The sequence below is a fragment of the Pieris brassicae genome, chromosome 12 (assembly GCF_905147105.1).
Source record: "Pieris brassicae chromosome 12, ilPieBrab1.1, whole genome shotgun sequence".
NCBI classification, from domain to species: domain Eukaryota; kingdom Metazoa; phylum Arthropoda; class Insecta; order Lepidoptera; family Pieridae; genus Pieris; species Pieris brassicae.
Genome location: NC_059676.1, coordinates 7583974 through 7606936, shown reverse-complemented (window position 1 = coordinate 7606936; position 22963 = coordinate 7583974). Strand labels below are relative to the sequence as shown.

General features: G+C 31.7%; 1 protein-coding gene across 3 annotated transcripts in view; it reads right to left on the bottom strand.

The window, feature by feature from the left end:
• LOC123717446 overlaps positions 1-22723 on the bottom strand; it is a 38559-nt gene extending 15836 nt beyond the window's left edge. For all 3 annotated transcript variants that reach the window (XM_045673434.1, XM_045673433.1, XM_045673435.1), the window contains exons 1-5: positions 22615-22723; positions 10654-11855; positions 1886-2390; positions 1504-1634; positions 717-928 (exon numbers count right to left, since the gene is read on the bottom strand). In XM_045673434.1, coding sequence (XP_045529390.1) covers positions 717-928; positions 1504-1634; positions 1886-2390; positions 10654-11850 — 2045 coding nt within the window. In that variant the 5' untranslated portion in view covers positions 11851-11855; positions 22615-22723. The remainder of the gene's footprint in view (positions 1-716; positions 929-1503; positions 1635-1885; positions 2391-10653; positions 11856-22614) is intronic.
• Positions 22724-22963: the final 240 nt, after the last annotated feature.

Genomic DNA, 22963 nt, shown 5'->3' with positions numbered 1-22963 from the left:
AACATTAACTACAGCGAAAAGAAGTTAAATATTCCTAAATCATATAACCCAACATTACAAATGGAAAAAAAATATTTATCAAATCTTGTAAAGACGTGTGTGAAAAGTTTAAAATTGATACTTTATACTCGACAAAAACAATACGAATTATTCCACTACATGAAATCTTCTAATATACAATTATTTGCAGCTTACTTCTAGAAAAATTTCCCTGCCATATTTCTGCCTACAAGACCCGTTGTCATTCTTTTTACATGTGCTTCACATCAACACTAATAATAACAAATAACGCATAAAACTCAGTTTTGTATCACGCAGCCCGGACATACAACGACCAATATTTAAGCCTTGACTTGTATAAGCTATCGCGGAATATGGTTAAAAGGAGTATAAAGAATATTCGAAACGCAAAATCATCTGCATCTTGAGCACATCCCTTTCCGTACATCACTACTCTTTCACATCACCACAAAACACAGCCAAATTAGGTATTACTGTAAAATAGTTATAACTTAAATGTATTGAATAGTTTTTATTGTTTTTACCCTTGTGTAAATAATCTTTTTCGTAAAATATTTGGCTATATTTCTAGTGTAATTGTTTGTTTATTACATATAATTTTTGTAAGGATTACAAAATATATAGACATTGTATTACAAAATAAATACGGTTGAAGATAGAAACAGTTTGCGACGTAACTGTAACATTAAACGTACCTGAAGTTTCCAAAAATAACAGATCCAGTGGTAGGTGGGGTGACAGGTCTCACATTGTTGGCACTGCCGCGGCTATCGGGAACGTATTTTCCGTCATTGCCTCCAAAAACTCCGGGAACCCATTTACCCAATTGGTTGGTCGGCCAGGGGTCAGTGTAGAATGGATCACGACAACATTTTCCTATACGACCAGTTTCTATATCTCTGCAGTCCTGTGAACCAATAATAATTTGTAAAAAATGTACAGTATTAATAAATAAAATGTTTCAAACAAAAGCAGTATATACGTCAAGTCAATAAGTACTGTATATCATAACTTAAATAAATCAACTTGCAAATATTTGGGATATTCTCTCTATTACAATACTGTTCATAAAACATGGTCTTGTTTAAGTCATTTTAACCAAAATCATATTACCTACAAAAATCCACTTTGTACTTATGTACACGCGTTAGAAGAAATACGTCTTTAGCGTAACAAGATAAAAATATTTCAAAAAAATATATATTTTGCCATATTCTACGTTTGTAGATGAAACGACACTAACAAAAGAAAAAAGATATAAATACATTGAAAGTTTTATTATTACGCATTATCTAGTTAAATAAAGTTTATTTAAATTTCACAAAAAAAAATATTTCTGCACAATTAAAAAACTGACATTTTTTTAAAATGTTATGCTAACATCAGGGTGTCGGTTCTTCGGGACGGTGTGCGCGCATCGTAATAATTTACTTTTATCATCGTTTAACGCGCCAAAAGAAGTATGACTTCAAAGATACTTACAGTAAGTGGTACTCTGTATGCGTCCTGGTCTCGTGAGAGGATGACAGTCGTGTTCGAAATGACTCCTTCAGCGGTACAGAATTCGATTGGTGTACATTTTAGTGCAGCAGCGCAACCAGCTGGCGTATCATCTGTGAGGCAAAATATGATTAATATAGTTATATTATAGTTAATAGTTATTAACTTGAACTTGGTAATTAATAGTAAACAACGCCTTCATTAAATTGTTACAGCGTTCGAAGCCTCCGAGGGCTTAAAGATATTTAAAAAGAAATACGTTTTGGTTTAGAAAGCGTGTAGGCCTGTTGAAACTCTTACAAAAGTAATGAATAGAGGATACGTTTATACCAACTATTAAAAGTTCATGCTTAATGTTACTTACTTGGTATCACTGGGACGGGTTGTCGAGTTGTTCCAGGTCTGTTTTGATCGAGATAAAGCGATCCTTCTATGTAATTGGGATTCGGGGGCACGATTGTCTCTCTGTTGATCGTCTGCTCCCCAATTGGTGGTAAATAACCAGGTGCAGCTGTTGAGGTAATTGGGATAATTGGAGTAATCGGTCTTATGGTAGTCGGACGTGGGGGAAGTGGGCGTGGAGTTATGATTGGTGGAGGGAATGTAGATGGTATGATGTTGCTAGGCTGATTAGTGTTGTCGATTGGAGGGAGGTAAGGTATACCAGGTTTTAGTCCAACTACACCTGGTCGGTATATACCATTGTTTTCACTTCCCGCGGAATAGGAGTCGGTTTCGATTATGTTGGGTGTTGGTACATTTGTGCCAATTCCTTTATTTGATTGGAAGAGGTTGGTCTGACCAAAGGTGTTGACGGTAGCGACTTCAAGACGACAGCAAATTTCAGTGCTGATGCTGCAGTACTGCTTCTATAACAAAACGTTTAAATTCAATAATGTAAAAAAATATTCTAATCTAATCTAAATACCAAACAGTGATTAAAGGTCGATTAATATAAAGTTAGAGAAAGAGATTGAGAGATTTCTTTGAAGTGGGAAAGACAGAAAGGGAAGTTCCAGAGTTCACTTCCTATAAAGTAACATATAATATCATTCAATATTATGAAAAGTTAGTATTTAGAAATAAATTTCATCCATTATGAATATCGGTGTCGAAACGTAAAAGCTTAAAAATATGTTGTGATCTTTGTACTATAACATTACGTAACAACATACAAAACACGAATTTGTGACATATCACAATATGTATATCTTACACTTTCGATATTAAGTACGCAATAAGCTAAGGGTCCATGGTTTAACGATTGTGTCAATGAAAAATATACTTTAAAAAAACGATACTAGGCTCTACTTTCAATTATTATCGTGAGAGGTCAGCTGATGGCACACATTTCTTGAACTTGACTAGTACAGTGACGAAGATTGGTGAACTTTATTAATTATAGACAACTTCAATAGTTTTGCCTCTAAATAAATTGCTATACTAGACCATGATTTTAAATGGTATAAGCGTGTATCAAATATTATTTCAAATATCTGAATTTTTAATTTTAGTATAATAGTTTTGGTTCTTATGTATATAGTTTTGATTGTAAGTCGATGCCATGGAGTTTCACCATCACACCACTTATGTTATGATTTTTATGTAAATAAATTAAAAAGATATAAGAAATAAAAAAATGTATGTCCTCTGCCGACTTCTGAGTATTGTCCCTGTCCACCAACACTCATATGACCAGGCTCTTCTAGTCTTACTTGAATACTCTTATTCACACTGATAAACTACTCCTATTTTCCTGACAGCTAACAACGATAGCTTCGAAAACACATTGACCAACTAGCCTAGTTTATCCCCATCTTGTAATTAATTCTTAATGCATTAAAAAAATTTCAGGTTTGGCTAAACGTTATAAATTTATATAGGCATGTGTTCGCGACTGTTCATAAATAGACCGCAGGTTGCCAGTTCGATGTTCATCTGTCAACATCTAGATAAAAATTTAATTATCTTGTTACTTATGTAATCGACTTTGTAAACAAGCTATTAGAATTTTCACCTATAACTTGATTTATAATATAAGTAATATTGTATTAAACTAATACTTGTTAATTTAAAATACGCATAAGATATTGCAACGCCAAATACGGTTTCGAAAGGTCGAAAGGCGCAAATTGAAAATCTAAACATCACATATAATTCTCAATCTTATTTAAATTCATATGAATCTGACAGTGACGGCTGTCAAACATTTTAAGCAGCCTTTATTATCAATGCTTTTCAATCGTTTTCAAAGCATGAGAAACCGCCATTTTCGCATCTTGCAACATCAAATGTCAAATAAATCAAGATGGCGTCTTTTCCGATAAGATTTATGTGATAAAATGGAAGGACCGTAAATAGTGGATCCAGCCTTCTGTATTTGATTTAAGAGATTGTTAAGTAATAAAATTAATTATATGATAATAATGAATAAATATATGTTTTATTGAATAATTGGTTAGATTGAGATATCAATTATTGTTAGTAATGATTAATTGATGGGATATAATAAAGTTTAACATAAAATTAATAAATTGCTAATCTGCTCATCCCGTTTGAGGTTGGTAATTATCTTTGTACTATGATATTTATGTAACGAAATGACAAAAAATATTAATTAAGTCCCTCTGCAAGATAGTATGAATTATTTTATAGTATTCGCAGCGGTCGAGTTATATAGATTTATTTAATAATTTTCGTGGCAAGAATTCATGAAAGACTATAGTTATTCTAAAGGAATTAGCGTGTTGAATGAACGTATCTAGACATAAATTCACGAATGGATTTGCATAATAAGATAGTGCGAAATCTTTTTGTATACATTAAGCTTAATTCAATCTAATTTTGAAATTATTTTGCAACAGGAAATTAAAATCGCGGCGTAATAAAGATCGCCTTATTACAAAATCTTATCAATACATATTCAGATAACGCGCTAATAATTTAGTAATATATTCAAATATCTAACATTACATTATTAGTTATAATATATAAATATTTAAGAGAGATAGTCATTGTGAAAAATTTAATTTGTAAAACCCGAATTCATCTATAGACTGTTCCATACTCCATTTACCATAATCTATAGTTTCAAAATGACCTTTGACAAGTGTCAGGAGTGTTGCAAGTAGCAAAATTTGAATACGTTGATTGATTATATGTTATCCGATTTAACATAATTTAAATACTTGCTTTATCAGTGATTTATCTACTGAATTAATGTTTATATGAAATACTTGTTAAGGTATAATATTCGCTACTTAATGTTAGTATTTTGTAGTGGCGCCTTGTTACATAGTTTAAAAAACCAGTTTCGTTATACGACTTTCGTAATAATACACGATTAGTAGATTAAATAGTTTGGACTTTTCAGTGTTGTTTATGGTCTGTTCTGAAAAGAGATAACCCGTAATTGTCCTGTTTTTTTACCATAAACTCTACAGATATAGACAAAAATCTTAAACTAATTATTTTTCGATAAATTTCAGTCAATTTTAACTCAATACACACGGAGTATAACCAATAATAATACAAAGAAATAACTACTATTAAAGCATCTAAAAACATTAGTTTTAACCAACTTCACGAAACGGAAGGACCAATTTAATATTGTTTTTTGTTATTTATCTTATCTTATAATGTATTCTTAATACATTAATAAGATTTCTATAAGAATACTCTAGATTCTAAAACCTATTATGCACTTAGTGTGATTACGATGCCATTTAAAATACTATTACTAGGAAACAATTGTATCCAATCGTGCGTTTAATTCATGAGAAATTAATAGTGATTGTACTCCTTGAATACAATGTAGAGTACGTGTTTACTATTATTTACTGAGAATCATTATTACGCCAATACAATATTGAAAAACAAAGAGCTTTAATTGAGGTATTCTATACAGATTCTGTTTTTTTAAAGCTCTTTCATATTCTTAATTCTGAAACTTTAGCACGTTTCTTTTGTATGGAAATATTTAGAAACGCCCCTAGTTTTGGTTGTTGTAAATTGGAAAATGTAAATTTTTGTAATATTATTTTTAAGTACCGGTATAAGTATAATCAAATCCTATTCTAGAAAATTAAGGACCAAGATATTAATGTCTAGACAAATAGGTTGCAGGTTGTTTTAGACTGTCATCAAAATAATAATAAAGGAATGGTGTAATAATGCGAAAAACAAACTTCGTGCGTTGCCTGGCAACGGCGAGTCAAGGTACACTACAAGCTGCTTTTCGGTTTAGAAATCGCGCGTTTGACGAAAAAATAAGTAAACGCGATATTTACCCCCTTTTAATATTTTGTAATTTTTGCCGAACCTATAATCTTTATTTCAATAATTTGCTATCCTTCTTGAGTTCAAATTGTCATCTATATATATAAATGTGAAGGAAAATTTGTTTATTTAAAGCGAACCACGCTAACTGGACGCAACGACTCAAGAGATTTTCATGAAGACTAGTAAACGTTCTTGAATCTTTAGTCCTTTGTAGCTACGGCTTTTTTATCGAGCTCATTTTAACTTAGAATTATAAACTGGCATGTTTAGTAAATACATTATTAACAATTGTTGTCAGTATTACTAAAAGAGTAAATATAGCCGCTAGAAAAAAAACCTACAAAAATGTGCCTGTTTTGTACGTATTTTGTTTTTGGTGGCAGGGATGTGATCGCAATTAGATATTTTGATACAATAATTCCAAGGACATGTTAGTTAAAAAGTGATTATTTAGTTTTATTATTTTTTAACCGTGTGACTAGCGTCTAATAATTAACCATTGTTTTTAATAATTATGTTAATGCAATCGTTTGTTTTGATTACATCCTGTTTTATGTAATTAGTTATGTAAGACACGACCGCTTGACCATACAATGATTTTAAAAATTGGTACCGTTAATTTGGCATAGTATTATATGTTAACATTCGTCTGCCTCAAATATTTATAGCGTATAACCTGTTATGTTTTTTTAATGGACTTTTAAAAAGTGAGCAGTGTTGGCTTAGTGGCTTCAGCGTGTGACTCTCATCCCTGAGGTCGTGGATTCGATCCCCGGTTTATCGAGACCAATGGACTTTCTTTTTTTTCTGTATTTACTTCCATCTACCATTCGCTTAAACGGGGAAGGAGCCGGCTTGCCTTCAGAAGCGTGTGTCACAAGAGGCTGATTTGCCTATTAGATTGACAAATGATCATGAAACAGATACAGAAATAAGCCCAGACCTTATAAAGTTGTAGCGTCACTGAATTATTTTATTTATTTTTAAAATTAAAACATTTAATTTTAATAAATTAAGGACGGTTTAACTTCAAATATGGTCGTTGAAGAATATAAAATGAATGAGTACATAATTTAAATTAAAATAAAACTAAAAATGATTGCTTTAAAATTGCATAATTATTGTACCAGTGAGACGCCGCGTTCGTTTACTAGAAATATAAAGTTACCAAGCCAAACAAGTTTTCTTGTATACACGCAGAAATATTTAGTGAAAAGATAGCGAATCACTAGTGAAGTAATACCTACGTAAATACCAATCTTTTATTATTGTCAATGGACATGACACCTTTGCACGGTCAGCAAAAGTTATAACAAAACTTTTTATCAAAGGTGTATATATAATATTAATTTAATTACATAAGAAACACGTATCCCAGGCTTCTGATGTGGCAAGAACTGTTTTTCAGGAGCATGTGACTCAGTCATGTGTCTCTGCACAATTATTATTATTATTAACGTAATTTACTCAAACGGTTATTTATAAAGAAAAGAAAGTATCCAATGACACCAGACAGTGACATTGCTTCTTGACAGTCTCTATTAAGGGAAATACACTCTGTTCTTGTGTACTATTTATTCCACTTACCACCACTTAGCACTCACTGGTGTCAAGAAGTAACAATAATATTTATAAATGAATACTAAAACTAATTAAAATCATTTAGGAGAACGTTAAAACAAATTTAATTTATACTTTAACAATATGTTACAGCATACGGATAAATTTATGTTAATACCTACAAAGTCGTAAAATGTTTTAAACAAAACATTATTTAACGTACAAATGTATGTGTTATGATTATAATCTGTATTTTTAAATCATTTTAATATAGCTCATGCAAAGTTAAGTATCTTAATTAATCTTCTTTGTCTAGGTTACAAAAATATGAATAAATCCTGCTAGAAATGAGAGTGGTCATGGGCGGTTGTATCACTTAACATCAGGTAAGCAAATCAAACCCAAAAAACTCCTTTAAATTATTTTATAATTTTCATAAAGATTTTCTATTAGCGTAACATTTATAAGTCACCGATAAATAATCAAATTTATTAACTCGCTTGTTCTGCCGTCGCTACTAGAAATCGCGATGTCCTTATGTTTACATGTATGTTGCAACACGACACACTAAACTGCTGACCCCTTGCCTCTTAACAATATTATTTATATGGAATCCGGTCGGGAATCGAACCTGCTCATCACGTGACCGGTTATTCGTAACTTTCAATCGTACTTGTTTTTGTATGTGTTTTGGATATTATGTTTAGGTATGACGGTTTAAACCCTTTTAAGACCTTTTAACCTTATGGCAAAAACTACTTTTTCGTTAAGCTTTCAGCTTATACTCGTAACGAAAGCTCTTCGTTTAAGATAAGTACTGCTATAGGTACTCCTTGTTCCAATATGGAATATTATCATAAGTTCCGATTTCCAATTGATTGTTGTGTAGATATCATATCATGACTTTGTACGCAATATTTTGAATGTCAACTGTATTATGTTAAAGATAAGTAATGGACTGTTGCTCGTTTAAATTCTTTATATATATTCATTATATAAGAAATCCACACAGTGTATTTAAATATATTACAAATTCATACGCTTACCTAATAATTATAATCAACTAAACATGGTTTAATCGTTTACCAACTTTAAGTTTAAAAAATATAGGTAAAAACTTTCAGCACAATACGGATATCAGATATCTTGTGTGTGCATAATTGCTTAGTAAATTAGACGTGATTAATACGATAACAGCAAAACAAATAGCTGCGTTTCATTCTTGCATTAATAACGGACACCCATCACCATTCTGACCGTTGCTGATATTGCTCAACTTCGTGCAGCAATGGCATTAATGTATATTGTCATATAGAACATGTATACTATATAAAAAACATAGGTTGCCAAACATTTGTTATGTATTTAAAATAATTTTTCTTTTAAGCTTTTAACTGTCTTGATTAATAGTCCGTGTGCAATGACATAAATAAGACAATATGATTTCTATAGAAATGATTTATGACAATAGAACGTGATAACTGTATTGTAATCAGGTAGTAGTATTACACATATATTATTCATTAAACATATAAAAAAATAAAGAAATATTGCATATAATATAATATGTATGACTGAAACTAACCAAATAAGTACCCGATTGATTCTGATATTTTATTCATAAAGATTAAACTGACTTTTTCCATTTGTAACTTAAACCCTCAACCCCGAGTCGGTATTCTTTATATAGTATTCTACTATATATAATCGCATAGAAGAAACAGCCCCCCTTTTTTCTCAATTAATGACAAAACAACAAAGCCTATGAATTTAATAAATCTTGCAGGCATAACTCCAAATATAACTCGTTTTCTTATATTGTAACCAACCAATAGAACCCGCGTTTAACATTTGTATGGAGAATTATCCTTCAAAGCCTTTGTGTACACATTAAAACGCCCGAAGGATACATAAACTTTAATGGAATATGAATATTTTTCACATGCAATACAATATTTATTCTATTTGACCTTTGGTGTGTTATGACACTTGACATTTCTAACAAAAGTCTTATTTTTTGATTACACCATGTCAGAAGGTCAGAGTTAACGAGTGAATAACGAGTAATCGATAGTTAATTAACGATTACGGAAATTTAACAATGGCTTAAATTTATTTATTTAAATTATTAAATCAACTTTATACTTTTAAATTATATGTACCCCGTAATGCGTACGTATAACGTATACATGTATTGTACTAAACGTACGTCCAGTCATACTATAATCGCCACGTAGGTAAGGCAAAAATGCTAAATTTTGCTTTGCCTTTGCATAGACCACAGACTTCACCAATGAGCCAGACCTGACCGGTGTAAAGCTATATTGTTTATATTATTACTATTATTTATTTATGAAATAGGAGGCCAACGGGCATGAAGCTCATCTGATGTTAAATAATACATGGCCACATTCTCACTCATTCTTCTCGCTCACATTTTCGGAAGGCTCGTAAGTGCGCTGCCGGCCTTTTAAGAATTGGTACGCTCCTATCTTGATTACCCAAAGACTTTATCATTACCAAATACCACCAACCCCATAACCAATACCCAAGAACTTTTCGCTCTCATAGCTAAGTTTATACGTCTAGACTATCATTGTTTAGCTTTTATCGCTCAGTATCGCAATATTTCAGACATTGTAGACTGCACAAAGCACTAACAGAGCATTATTATTAATATAATATTCTACCTTTTGTATTTCTCTGATCTTTTAACATAGGAATGCAATATATCAAAGGTGAGCGTCATGCATAATATAAAGCCTTCTGTAAATAAATCACAAAAGCGTCGAATTTAGGCCGATCACGAATAATAATAGGATATGTTCGTTAGTGACATTACAAGATGTTTCAAGATCTATGGTAAAAATTTACAGCAAATCTATAGCCTCATAGTATTTTTAGTTTCTTATACTACCCATATGTATAACATATACGAAAATGATTTTTCTTTAGATACGATCGGCCAGGGGCGTTTAACATTTGTAGGAGTTTTCAAATATCTCAATATTGATATATGCCTTTTCAGTATTTTACTTTAAATTCTTGAGTTGTATTTAAAACAAAAGCTAAAGTTTGATAATTTAGTGATTATTAATAATTTTTGTAACTGGATATTAGCCTGGAGCCCGAAGCTCGTGACTATAAAAAATGACGTTCAGGGGGTTTATATATAACTATGTGATGGGACAAACGTCTTTGCGGGTCGGCATTAAAGGGAGGCTACTGTAGCTTACGGAAACCTATTGAATTAGAGGATGCGTTGCCGGCCTTTTATATTATTAATCTTACCTTAGTATTCGCCTGAGGAATATTAGCTCCGTTGCTGTTTACGACTCCATTGTTACACTGAGCCCTGGGTACACATATGTAGCCTTGACCAGCACAGGTTTGCTGCAGATCGCCACCGGAAGTATCTACATTGCCACTTCCTTGGAAAAGCTCATCAATGTTCTGTTGAGTTTGCTGAGAAAAGTCAAAGTCTGAAGCCTTTTGTGCTGTTTGGACTAGGTTTACATTTGATCCACCTACACCAATCGGTCTTACACCAGATCCAGCATAGTTTCCTCCAAGGCTTGAAGCGCCATAGTTGCCCTGAGCACTAAAACTTGACTGGGCACCAAAGCTGTTAGATCCAGCAGCATAATTTCCAGCTCCCGCTGCTAAATTTGTTTGGCCTAAGCCAGTTCCAAATCCAGCATTTTGTGCTCCGATTGCTCCAGCATTTTGTGCTCCAAATGTTCCAGCAGTTTGTGCTCCGAATGCTCCCGCATTTTGTACTCCGAATGCTCCAGCATTTTGTGCTCCGGATGCTCCAGCTTTAAAGCCGCCGTTCAAGAATGGGTTCTTGGCTAAATCCAAGTCTCCCTTTGAACTGTATGAGGATTCGAAGGATGATGATGAAGATTGGAAGTTTGGTTTTGTGGCTACGTTCGAAAAGTCTCCGTTCAAGAATGGGTTCGCTGCTAGATTTAGGGCTCCACTTAAGCCTCCTGAACTTGAGCTGGAGAAGCTTGATTTGCTAAACTTTTCAAAGTTACCATTTTTAAATGGCCCATCTTGGTTCATCCACCAGAAGGGGTTTGCAGCCAAAGTACCAGCGGTCAGGAAGTTGAATTCATTGCTTGTGTCTGCTGCTTCTGCAGCTTTAAAAGCGTTGGCATTTCCATACCTTTGGACGACTTGTCCGTCCTTAACTTTAACACCAGCACAACCTTTTTCACTGGAGCATCCTTCGAAAGATTGCTGTGTGTGAACTTCGGCGCCTGGTAATGCTTGAAGTGCCGCTAACACTTCTTTGGGAGACTTAATATTAAGGGGTCCACATGTACTACATCTTTCTAGTCTTTTCTGTGGTTTTGATTCTTCAGCCTCAACGATTGGTTCTTTGGTTTGTGGGAGTTCCTTAACATCTTCTATGTTCTCAGGGTGAGCTCGTACTGCCAATAGCAGACTTATCGCCACCACTGTTTGAAGTAGTGGCTTCATTTTACCTGAAACAAAAATTAATAATTATGAGTGAAATTCGATCAATGAGTGAAGAAAAATATGTATTCTAATTTTAATCTTAATACATAAAGTATTTTCACTCAAATACATTATGTATAAAATGTAAACCTATATAAAAATTAAATACATGTGAATTTCGTTCTTAAAACTATTAAACTTAAACTTAAACTTAACTTATTAAGATCTGGTTAAAAAAACCTCAAAAGTCACAAGACCAATAGTTCAAGGATGAAACTTAAACAGAATTTATAATTATAAGCCTTATACGAAAGAAATAAAGTTTATTTTTAATATATAGTAGCACTGAATTTGACGAAAATAAATACATACTATTTCGATTCGTAACTATATGGAAATATGAACAATTTTAGAGTGAATTTTTCGTTTGTAGCATTGCTTAGTTCAAGTTAAGATACGCCTACACTATTGGCAATGTTACGATTTAGTAGTAGTAGTAGTAAATAAGTAACCTTAAAAAATAGTTCTAAAATTAAACCTACTGATAATTAAAAATGTTTGATAACTTAGGATTTACAATTTGTTTTATTTATCTGTGATATTTTTTATATAAGCGGAAATCGATCAAAATAGTGTATTATATTTAAAATTTTATATAAGATGTTAAATTTAAATAACATTGATATAGAAAATACTACATCCAAACACACGGAAAATTCATACAACGCGTCGAGAAATCATCATATTATTGCAGAATAATTAATATAAAAAACAACTGTAATTAAAGTTTAAACTCAAGAACGACTATATCAGCAGAATTAAAATACCCAGCCAACGTATATTCATTCTAAATGCCAAGTTCATGGAATTAGGAAGCAAATAAAAAATATTTATTATTCTTTATAAAAAATATCTCTCGAGTGTGGACACACCCAATCCACGAGCTGTGTCTCGAATACGTTATGAGAAGTGACATACAATTACATCATATGTACATAATTAACATTTTCTATGTTTAACTTAGTTAAATAGTGGTCAAAACCGGTGATTATATTCTATATTAGTGTAATCATATTTAAGAATTTATTAGGTAAATGTCAGATAGTTGTAGGAATATCTTTACGAGGTAAATTCATCTGTCATTACCAGATTTAATACATGTATGTAGACTTTAAAAATACAGTGTAAACTCCATGTAACGTCCCTCATATATACTAATTGTTTTGTGTTGTTTGTATATACACATAATTTCAAGTACGTTATCAGGCATTTATTTTTCTTCCATCTCTTGCAGGGTGCCCATTGCAGTACCGATGGGATTTTTAATTAGATAATATGTAGGTCATCTACCTGAGATGTAATAAATCTTATTTATATCTGTGGCTGCGGGTGTACTAAAGATAGACCGCCGAAACCACCCGCTGGTAAAGAATCTTCAGGAAAAATACGACATCGTAAAGGTATCCGTGAAGAAATGGTTCATCTATGTCTCCAGAAGCAAAGAACAGATACAAATGGAAAGTTCAGGTAGAGGCCTTTACCCAAAAGGAATCCATACTGCAGAACACAAAGTAATGGAAATAAAAATAACTTACGTAGACTATAACAAAATTTACACCTATTTGTAATTTTTAACAGTATGGAATTAGTGCCTTTATTATTATAGTCCAATTATTCTACATGTTGAAAGCGATAAAAATAACCGCATACATTAATCTTCTGTAAACAAACTTAAATAGAAGATACATGAGTTCCAAACTAAGTTGTGGGCATCATTGCGTAAACCGCCTTTTTATGCCGCGTAAAAAATATATGGAAACAAATATCGCAAATGAACACTTCAATAATTTGATTAATTATTGACCTTTGCTATGTAAGAAACATCGTGCTCGACCAAGAATACCACGTTTTTATTACTCTGTGACACATGTTTCGAATTTATTAATTTTTAATCTAACGATTTTGAGTAGAAAAACAAAACAAAGGATCATTAAACATTTGGATTTGGTTCACACTTTATCAGAAAACTGATGGAGGAATCTGACGTTTCTGATTGTTCTTCAATAAAAACGTAATATATAGTATATTAATATTATGTATAATTGAACATATTATTTGCATATATTTTTTTAATCTCATAGTTTTACTAAATTATATTGTAATTAAGTTATACCGCATCAGTTTTAAGTACCTTTATAAGAACCATTACGATACCAACCCGATGCCCGACAAATTGATAAATAAATACCGTGTAGTTATTTTAACTTAGAATTAATAGTTCCTATTAAATAACATACATACAGCAGTCCACGGGCGACCTTATGGCTAACAAGCGATCGCTTCTAAATTAAATTTTTTCTAAACAACTTACAGCTGACTTTAAAATTAATTTAAAGGAAAAACGTCAAAACGCGAGCAATAGTCGAAGTTTCAGCAATGAATTTACGGGAAAATGACCCCATACCTGATATTGTTACTTTATCTACCTTATTGTTACCTATTTTATATAAATCTTTGATATATATCGAACTAAAAGACATACTTTAGACAAGGGACAATAAGTCATTTTGAATTCACAACTAAATCTAACAATAAACAACAACATTTCAGTAATTTTTATTAAGATCTGTCAAATTGTTTGTCAAATAATGTTTTCGTTCTTCCAGAAGTTAACTTAATAAGTACTTATCACGAGTTAAGTTCGGTGGCAGTTGTTTGAGGTATATTTAAATAAATGAAACACTTTGTTTAAAGCTTGGTGTGAAGCGACGGTTTGCGACGCTGGACTAACAAAAAACTAACTAGACTTATTTTAAGTTCTTAAATGTAAGTGACACATATACCTATGTAGAATATACGTATACGTTTCCAATAGGTCTACTATTGGACAATTTATGAGTGTTTAAAAATATGAGGGCTCATGTTGGGTACAAGTGTAAGATGATTGTTAACATTTGCGTTTCTAATTATTAATTAAAATTCAAAAATTCAAATAAATAAAAAAACTCGCGTAAACCATAGAACATGTTTAAAAGACCTATTTATATTCTATATTTTCTCTATCTTCCGCCGCGAGTTCTTCGTCGTACTAATTTGAGACAAACTGAAATGTGTAATGCTCTCAGCCTAGCAGACCTTACTCAAAGTCATTGAGACCTACGCAAAACTAAATATGGTATGACTAAGGCTGTCTGTACGTCAATTTATTTAACACCCACCTCTCCCATATAGGGCAGACACACTTCTGTGTCTGGTCCACATTTGGTAGGGGAATTATTAAGTGTACTAGGACAGCCCACTACATTTATAAAAATAATAAACCTCTTCGTTGTTTGTAGTCAAAAGTATATCTAAATGCTACTGAAAACTGTTAAAGTATGGCTTCACTATATCCAAATAGATACTAAAGCGTGAGTATTTTCACTTTCAATACCGCTGTATTGATAACAATGAATATATACATAATAGGATCTATCGACGAGATATCTTTAAATAATACAGTATATAAGCCTATTTCTTTATTACGACAATAGAACCTTCACGTATGTTTGTCTGTCTCATTACACATGACCTCTGCAAGTGTTAAAGTCAAATATCGAATTTTTCATGGATGACTCAGTCATACCTTGATCGTGCCTTATTGATTTTTTAAATCAAATCCAATATTTAAATGGAACCAATAATAGGTAGCCGAAATGTTTTGAAATCAACGATAAATCTATAATATAGATAATATAAGTATATTATAGATAAATATTTTTTATATTAGATAGATGATAAGCTGGTAATAAATTGGCATCGTTGCGTCACTTTTGATTTAAATTAACCCGAAAGTCTTTTTTTTATAGAACAGGTGGGTGGTACAAAGGATGCAAGTGCTTTGCTGGCCTTTTAAGAATTGGTACGCTCTTCTCTTGAAGGACCCTAAGTCGAATAGGTGGTTGTGCGCGAATAATACTGCCTCAAAAACCCTCACGCTATGCATCGACAGTCACGGTCGAAGTGAAAGAAATTAAAATTGCACTTAACCCCTAGTATTTTTTTCTAGATCGCTTGTTTGTTATAGGCCCCAATGCTCCATATTAACTATTGTAACTTAACTGTATAATAATTTAACAAAGTGTTAATAGATAAAGTGTATCATTCCAAGATAAAATAACTTGTCAAACATGTAAATAATAGCAATATCTTAAGGTCGTTGAAAGTTGTATGACATAATCATATGGATGTCATCTAAGTGGGCGGAACATGAGCATTTAATAGAACTAAGCCGTTGAATCACTTAATCTTCATTATAATACATTCCACGGTGTAATTTCAAACTATTCTGATATATTATTCAATTAGATAACTTGATATATATGCAAATCATTTACCCAAAGTAATTAATGAAAGATAAATATCATAGCAGCGTTGGCCCAGTGCCTGCAGCTTGCAACTCTTATGAGATCGTAGGTTCTAATCCCAGCAGTGCACTAATGGACTTTCTGTCTATGTGCGCATTTAACTATCGCTCGAACGCTGTAAGAAAACATCGTGAGGAAATCGACCTGCCTTAGACCCTAAAAGTCGACGGCGTGTGTCCGGCACTGGAGGTTGATCACTTACTTGCCCATTAGATTTAAAAAAGCATGAAACAGATACAATTTAAGAGTGAGATAGACTAAGAAATTACCCAAATATGAAATATTAACATAAATTCTTTAAAATTAAATTAAATTAAGTTACGTAAGTTCATCTTTTAAATTTACCAATATTTTTTTTATTTATTATAATAAATTATAAACTTTGTTATAAAGGAATATATACTGAAACTGGGACCTGGGGCCTTAGACCTAAATAGTTTACGACAGACGTGACCCACTAGCCAAACGAATTAGGGAATGTGCACTACATCAAAATTAAAGCTCATCATTCCCATACAATTTATATTACGATAGCGGGTCAGCCTATCGCAAAGGATTTTCGCCTAACTCCAAAATTCGTAGTTGAGTCTTAAGTTTCATTTCTTAATATCAAAACTGGTTCATGACATACGGGAGTGGTACTTAGCTTAACTTAACTTACCCTTAAAAGGATTTTTTCTGAATTGTTTTTTCCGAGATAAACCTTAAGTCAATCTAGATACTCATATGTTTTTTTACATTACCCTACGAAAGTGTATTCTTCTTTGTAATACACAAAATACGGCCAAACCGATATTGCGAATGATATCTTACTTAAGTATATTCAAAAAGTAGCTGACCTTTTGTTCCCGAAGCAAGCATTTAAAAATTTTATTCGTTTAATATTATAATTTTTATTATAATGCTATTGTCTTTTTCAAGGTTTATCTTCTTTGATCTGGTTTATTTTTATATACTACTTATTCTAAATGTGCAAAAATCTACATATAGTCACAACTGTAACTAGTTCTTGGGGCAGATATTTTCTCGTCTGAGACCAATATGCCTTCATATCATCACATGACGTTTGTAATGTATGAAGGAATGTAGCTGGAACTCTAACCCAGGAACCACCGCAATGCTTTGGAAGCCACGAATTACATGTTTTTATAAACAAAACTCAAAATGATATTCTGTTCGATTTTTCTATATCTACAAGAGTATCCACTGAGTTGTAGTGAAAAATGGAGATACAATATCATTGAGAAACTGGTTTCATACTTGATCGCCTTACGCAAGGCCGTGCAGATGCATCGAATATTATTGAAATTATATAAATGAGTTCCTTTTATAAGAAATTTCACTTTTTACGATAATATTGGTAGTACAATTTTCAGACATAAAATTGTTTTTCATCGCTTTTTTCTAAGAAAACAGTCTATATTAATGCTATCTAATTAAAGGATTATTTAAAATTCCTTTCTTATTGACAACAATCTGTATATCAAAGAATCTGATTTAAGAAACGTATAAGGCAATAGGTCTTTACCATTTTACCTTCCGATTCTATGATACAACATAAATGATACATAAATTCTTACTTAATAAAGTAAGTGCATACTCTGTACGGTCAGAACTGTAAGCGTAATTTTATTGAAATTATTTCGTGTCGATATTACGAATTTTTCGGATGGCAGGTGGTCAAAAACAGTTACCGAATGGACTGGCCCAAAAGGACAAAGAAACAAGGTCCAAATAAATTAGCGATGGGCCAACGAGGTTGGAAGGCTAGCTGGCAAAAATTGGATGAACAGGAAAAAATAAAATAGGCGTTAGGAAGACGAACTCATGCTAATATAATGTATGTAAATAAAATTTGGATAAATATTTTGTTTAAATTTATTAATAGTATAATACGATTTGAATGAAAATAACTCGATAACAAATAACATTCAGAGTCAAATCACTACCGAATGAAATTTATCAAAAAACAAATTTAAGAAGCTACGCAAATAATTTCAATTTATTTTCTGGCGTTTAGCCATGGAATGTGAATACCTAATAGAATTTCAATCAATTACACAATAGGTGAGGTTAATGCCACTATTTTATATCGCCAAGTATACAGCCTTAGAGATATAAATGAGATATGAGTTTTTAGGATTTAAAGTTAAATAAGTAAGAAAGCACGGACATTGTTTTGTTGTAAATAGATATTATTTTACATAAAATTGTTATGGAATAACCTTAAAATTAGTTGCGTAAATGACGGAATACGATTTGTATATTTTAACAAGATTACGCAAGTGAATTTTAACCAATTAATATAATGAAATAACAAAAAAAGCTCATAAGCTTAAAAGAAGTTAAATAATATTTCTCATGTCTGGAAACAAAACCGAATCACTTTCTGAGCTTGCCTATAATCTACAAAACCATATTCGTAATATGAAACTCAGTTGAAGATTGCCACACTATCACCTTGATATTATTTTTATTAATATTTCTAATAAAATTATGAAACTGATACATATTTGATCTCATTGTGTAAAGGACGTGTTCCATAACAAAAGATGTCACCTGGTTTCTATAATTGATTAATGCTTGTTTACGAACTCGGTTCACGATGAAATTTGTTTATGAAAAGAGATCTTTTGTATATATTAGTGTTAGATTTTAGTTTAGTTATATATACTTATATCCATCATTGTAAAAAAATATTCGTTCAGCAGTTTGGTTTGTTTCGCCGAAAATGCTATGGGATATATAACATCGCTTAATGACTAAATAAAGGCGGTGAGAAGAAATGAATTTTGTAACTTCCAATTAAAATAATTTTTGTTCCTAAGGTGACTTCGGCGGATATTGCGAGAACACAGGGTACGACAACTGGGCAGAGCTTCAGACATACTCATGGATGAGCAGATTTTAAAAATGTACAAATCAAAATTTATTTTTACAATACCAGACTCTTTCGGCCAATACTGTGTATTATGTATTCTGTGTAGCCATAAACGAGACAATTGAAGTGATAAAACAATCTATGGATTGTCAAAATATTCTGAATGTCCAAAGAGGTTTTCCCAACAAATCCTCATTTACATAAACAGACATCCGGCACACCGTGACGTCACAAGTGTCGTAACAACGCTTTTATATGAAAACAACTTAAAATAAAAGTTTAACTAACGTCAAATTTTTATACCTTTATTATATAAACGCCAGAACATTCGAGAAAGTAATAAAAATATTCAATGTTTCACACCAATTATTAATGTTTAAGATAAAATGTGTACATGATGTATTTATTATAAGATTCATTATTCTAGAATACTAAAAAGTTATTAAAGGAAGTGATTAAATTTGAAAGTTGTACCATGTTTTCTAAATGAGACTGTCTAGTTATGAAAAAAAAATCGTGGTGGTGTTAACCAAATTTTATATATTACATATTAATTATTAAGTTAAAAACTAGCATTAAATGTATTGGAGCTTGTTTCGTACTTGTAGCAAAACTCTATTAGGACTATGAGGTTATAGAAAATACAGATTTCAATTGACAATTAATATATTAATAAATAATCGTAATATTTATACTAGTCTTGCGTACTAAACTATACATATAAAGACTGACAGTAATGTTAAAATATGTAATTCGTTTTTAAGGATGTGATTCGTTTAAGACGTATAAATATTTTTCTTAATATATGACTGAATGACACCTGGGCGGGACGCTTATTTACGCGTGCACATACAAAAGAGCAAAGCAAACAGTTACGTTAAAACAAAATTATCACTTTTGTAAGTGCTTGTAACGAAAATACCTGTATGTTTGTTAGTCTTACATAACGTCAGCAATAAAAGGGTCACTATACAACGTGTTCTGAAATACATTTCCGTTTGCGGCCTCATTTATATACAGGAATGTAAGGCTATTTTGATAGATATGTGATCTGTTCTAGTCATAATATATATATATATATATATATATATATATATATATATCCCTTAACCTATTTACACTTTGATCCATGACGAAATTGTTCGTGTAATCTTGGATGTGGTCTTTAAAGGGATAAATAATAAAAATATGTGTAGTATATTATGTGTTTATTAAAGAAGCCCGGACTCTGAAATTAGTAAGTGTACTTACGATAAAACGCATAAGCGACACAGCACTATGGCTACCTCTTGTATTGTTTGAGGGCAATAAATAGAATAATATTTGAAGAGAAATTGAATTAAAGATGAGGTGTGAAAAAGATTAACGTCGAATATTTTAAATGCGTAAAATTTGTTTTGTGGATACGATTAATTACAACCAAATTAAACATCACGAACATAAGACTTAAACGCGGCTCGAGGCTATCTAAAATTATGTAAGTTTTCAATTATAGAATTCTTACAACTTTTTATACTTATATTATAAAAGGAAAAAGGAACAAAGGTAGACCAATAGAGCGATGGGCTGACGGGATCGAAAGGGGAGCTGGAAGAAATTAAAATAAATAAGGGCGGAGAATGTTTGAGGCCTTCTCCGGGACAGGCGTTGCACCTAATTATTATTATTATTATTATAAACGTATATTAACCAATTAAAACTTCATTTGTTATTCAAACTAATTCAACTTGTTAAGTTACAAATAAACAAAAAATACTATTATTGATAGAGATTCCTAAAAAATATTTTAAATAATATAATAATATTCTCAATGTTATAATTTACCTCACTCAAATCTAGATATCTTACTTTACGCAATAATTATATTTATTTTTTAAGATAGTTAAAAAAAATCGCACGTTGAATACTTTATGTACCCTTGAATTGAAACTTTATCTAACCACAGAATATAAATAAAATGTTATTTGTAATCGTATAATAGTAGAGGTGTATTCGTGGTCACAGAGCAAAAACTACTTATAGCATCTTACTATATTTAGTTAAAGTCGTATCATATTAAGCCTACGCTATGTGATTCAAATATAATCCAAGGTTTCAGGGTCCTTTAAATGTTTAGGCATAATGCTTGTCGGACTCGCACTATCAGAGAAATCAAAAAAGCCCGATTTTTATAATGTTGTACTGGATAGGCACGAATGAGGAGGTCATAGTAATGGGTTATCATGATATAAATATGAGTTTGATTACATGGAAGATGGGCCGTGGGTGCTGCCCCTTACCATCTACATGGAACCAACAACAGAACTAGTGCGGCTTATGAAGTGGCTGAAAAAGCCTAAGTTTACAAATACAGGGGCTCCGAATATGATTTTGTCTCATTCGGTGTCCGTGTTCGAGACCCGTGTTTCGTGGGGTCCTAGCGTCCTAGCTACCTGGGACAAAGAATTTGTCTAGCTATTCACTATTGCGAGTATCTTCGGAACCTTTCCGAAAGGGACTCCTTTTAATAATATATTTCAGTAATTATATTTTAAAGTTAGTTATTATTTTCTGATATATTCTTCTAAAAAAACACTACGTAACAACGGGTGTAAATATATGTCTTCTACGAGATACAAAATTACGATAAGAAAGTCCTGTAAATATTGGACACAATAGACACATTTCGAATTAGAATTTCTTAAAAAAATCGTGAAACATTGCAGCTGAATTGTAGTTGTATTCGTATGCAACATAGACCATATTAAAATATATGTTAAAGCCTTTTTACTCTTTTTCGTTTTCTTTTGATAACGAAATTGAATGTTTAAAACAAAGGATATGTTCTATGATTTCTTTGTGTAAGTTTTAATGACTTATAATGAATAATATGAATAAATGTTAATAGTTGTTGAAAAATTGCGCTTTTTGATAAAATAAAAGTAAAATATTATCATCGATTATAAAAGTAAAACTTAATTATTATTATTTTATACTTACAAGCTTTAAAATTAATTAACGCAATATAATTTCCTTACTCGTAGATAAAATCCCGTTCTCATACTAAGCATTAAGAAGAAATACATATTTAATTATAGGTGTATCGCTGTATCTTAAATATTCGTCGGAAACAATTTCATTAGTCTAGGTAACATAAAAAAATATAAATTTAACTTAAAATTAAACCTAAATTGTATTTATCAAATATTAAAAAATACTCAAAATAATCTATTATGTTTTTTTTAGGCTTACAATGACAACCACCGAAAAAAAATCTTAAGAACTACAAAATTAAATCATAAACACATTATTGTCGTCAATTATATTTTTCTGTATAGATATATGTATTACCGACGATAAAATAATCCATGAAAAATTTAAAAAAAAGCCTTTCTCACTTTCTTCACCATACTCTGCTGTCTTTGTTTCATGAAAATGCCGCCCTAGCTTTAAAGCACCATAGATAAACTATTCAAAGCACAAATGAAACCTTATTTCTAAAATGCATAGACAACTTACGTTTACGCACAGGTCACTAACTGGTAGTCACAACACACACAACACAACACTGAATAGTTCTGTGCTCCGTCTGAATATTTAATACTTCAATGACGTCAGGAAACCCCCTCAGAACATTATGATATCAACCTCGCGACAGAACACACCTATCTTTTATACGAAACATCGTTTGACCTTTGCAGCGAACGCGGCGCTGACGAGACCAAAGAAATATCCGAACTTTCAGCGTTTAAAAGCAGCTTAAAATGGAACCAATTTGCATAAGCCACTTGGAAGGATATATGGGTGATATTGCTGGATTAAGCGTAATTAATTATCGATTCGTAACTGTACATATACTGTAAAGAAT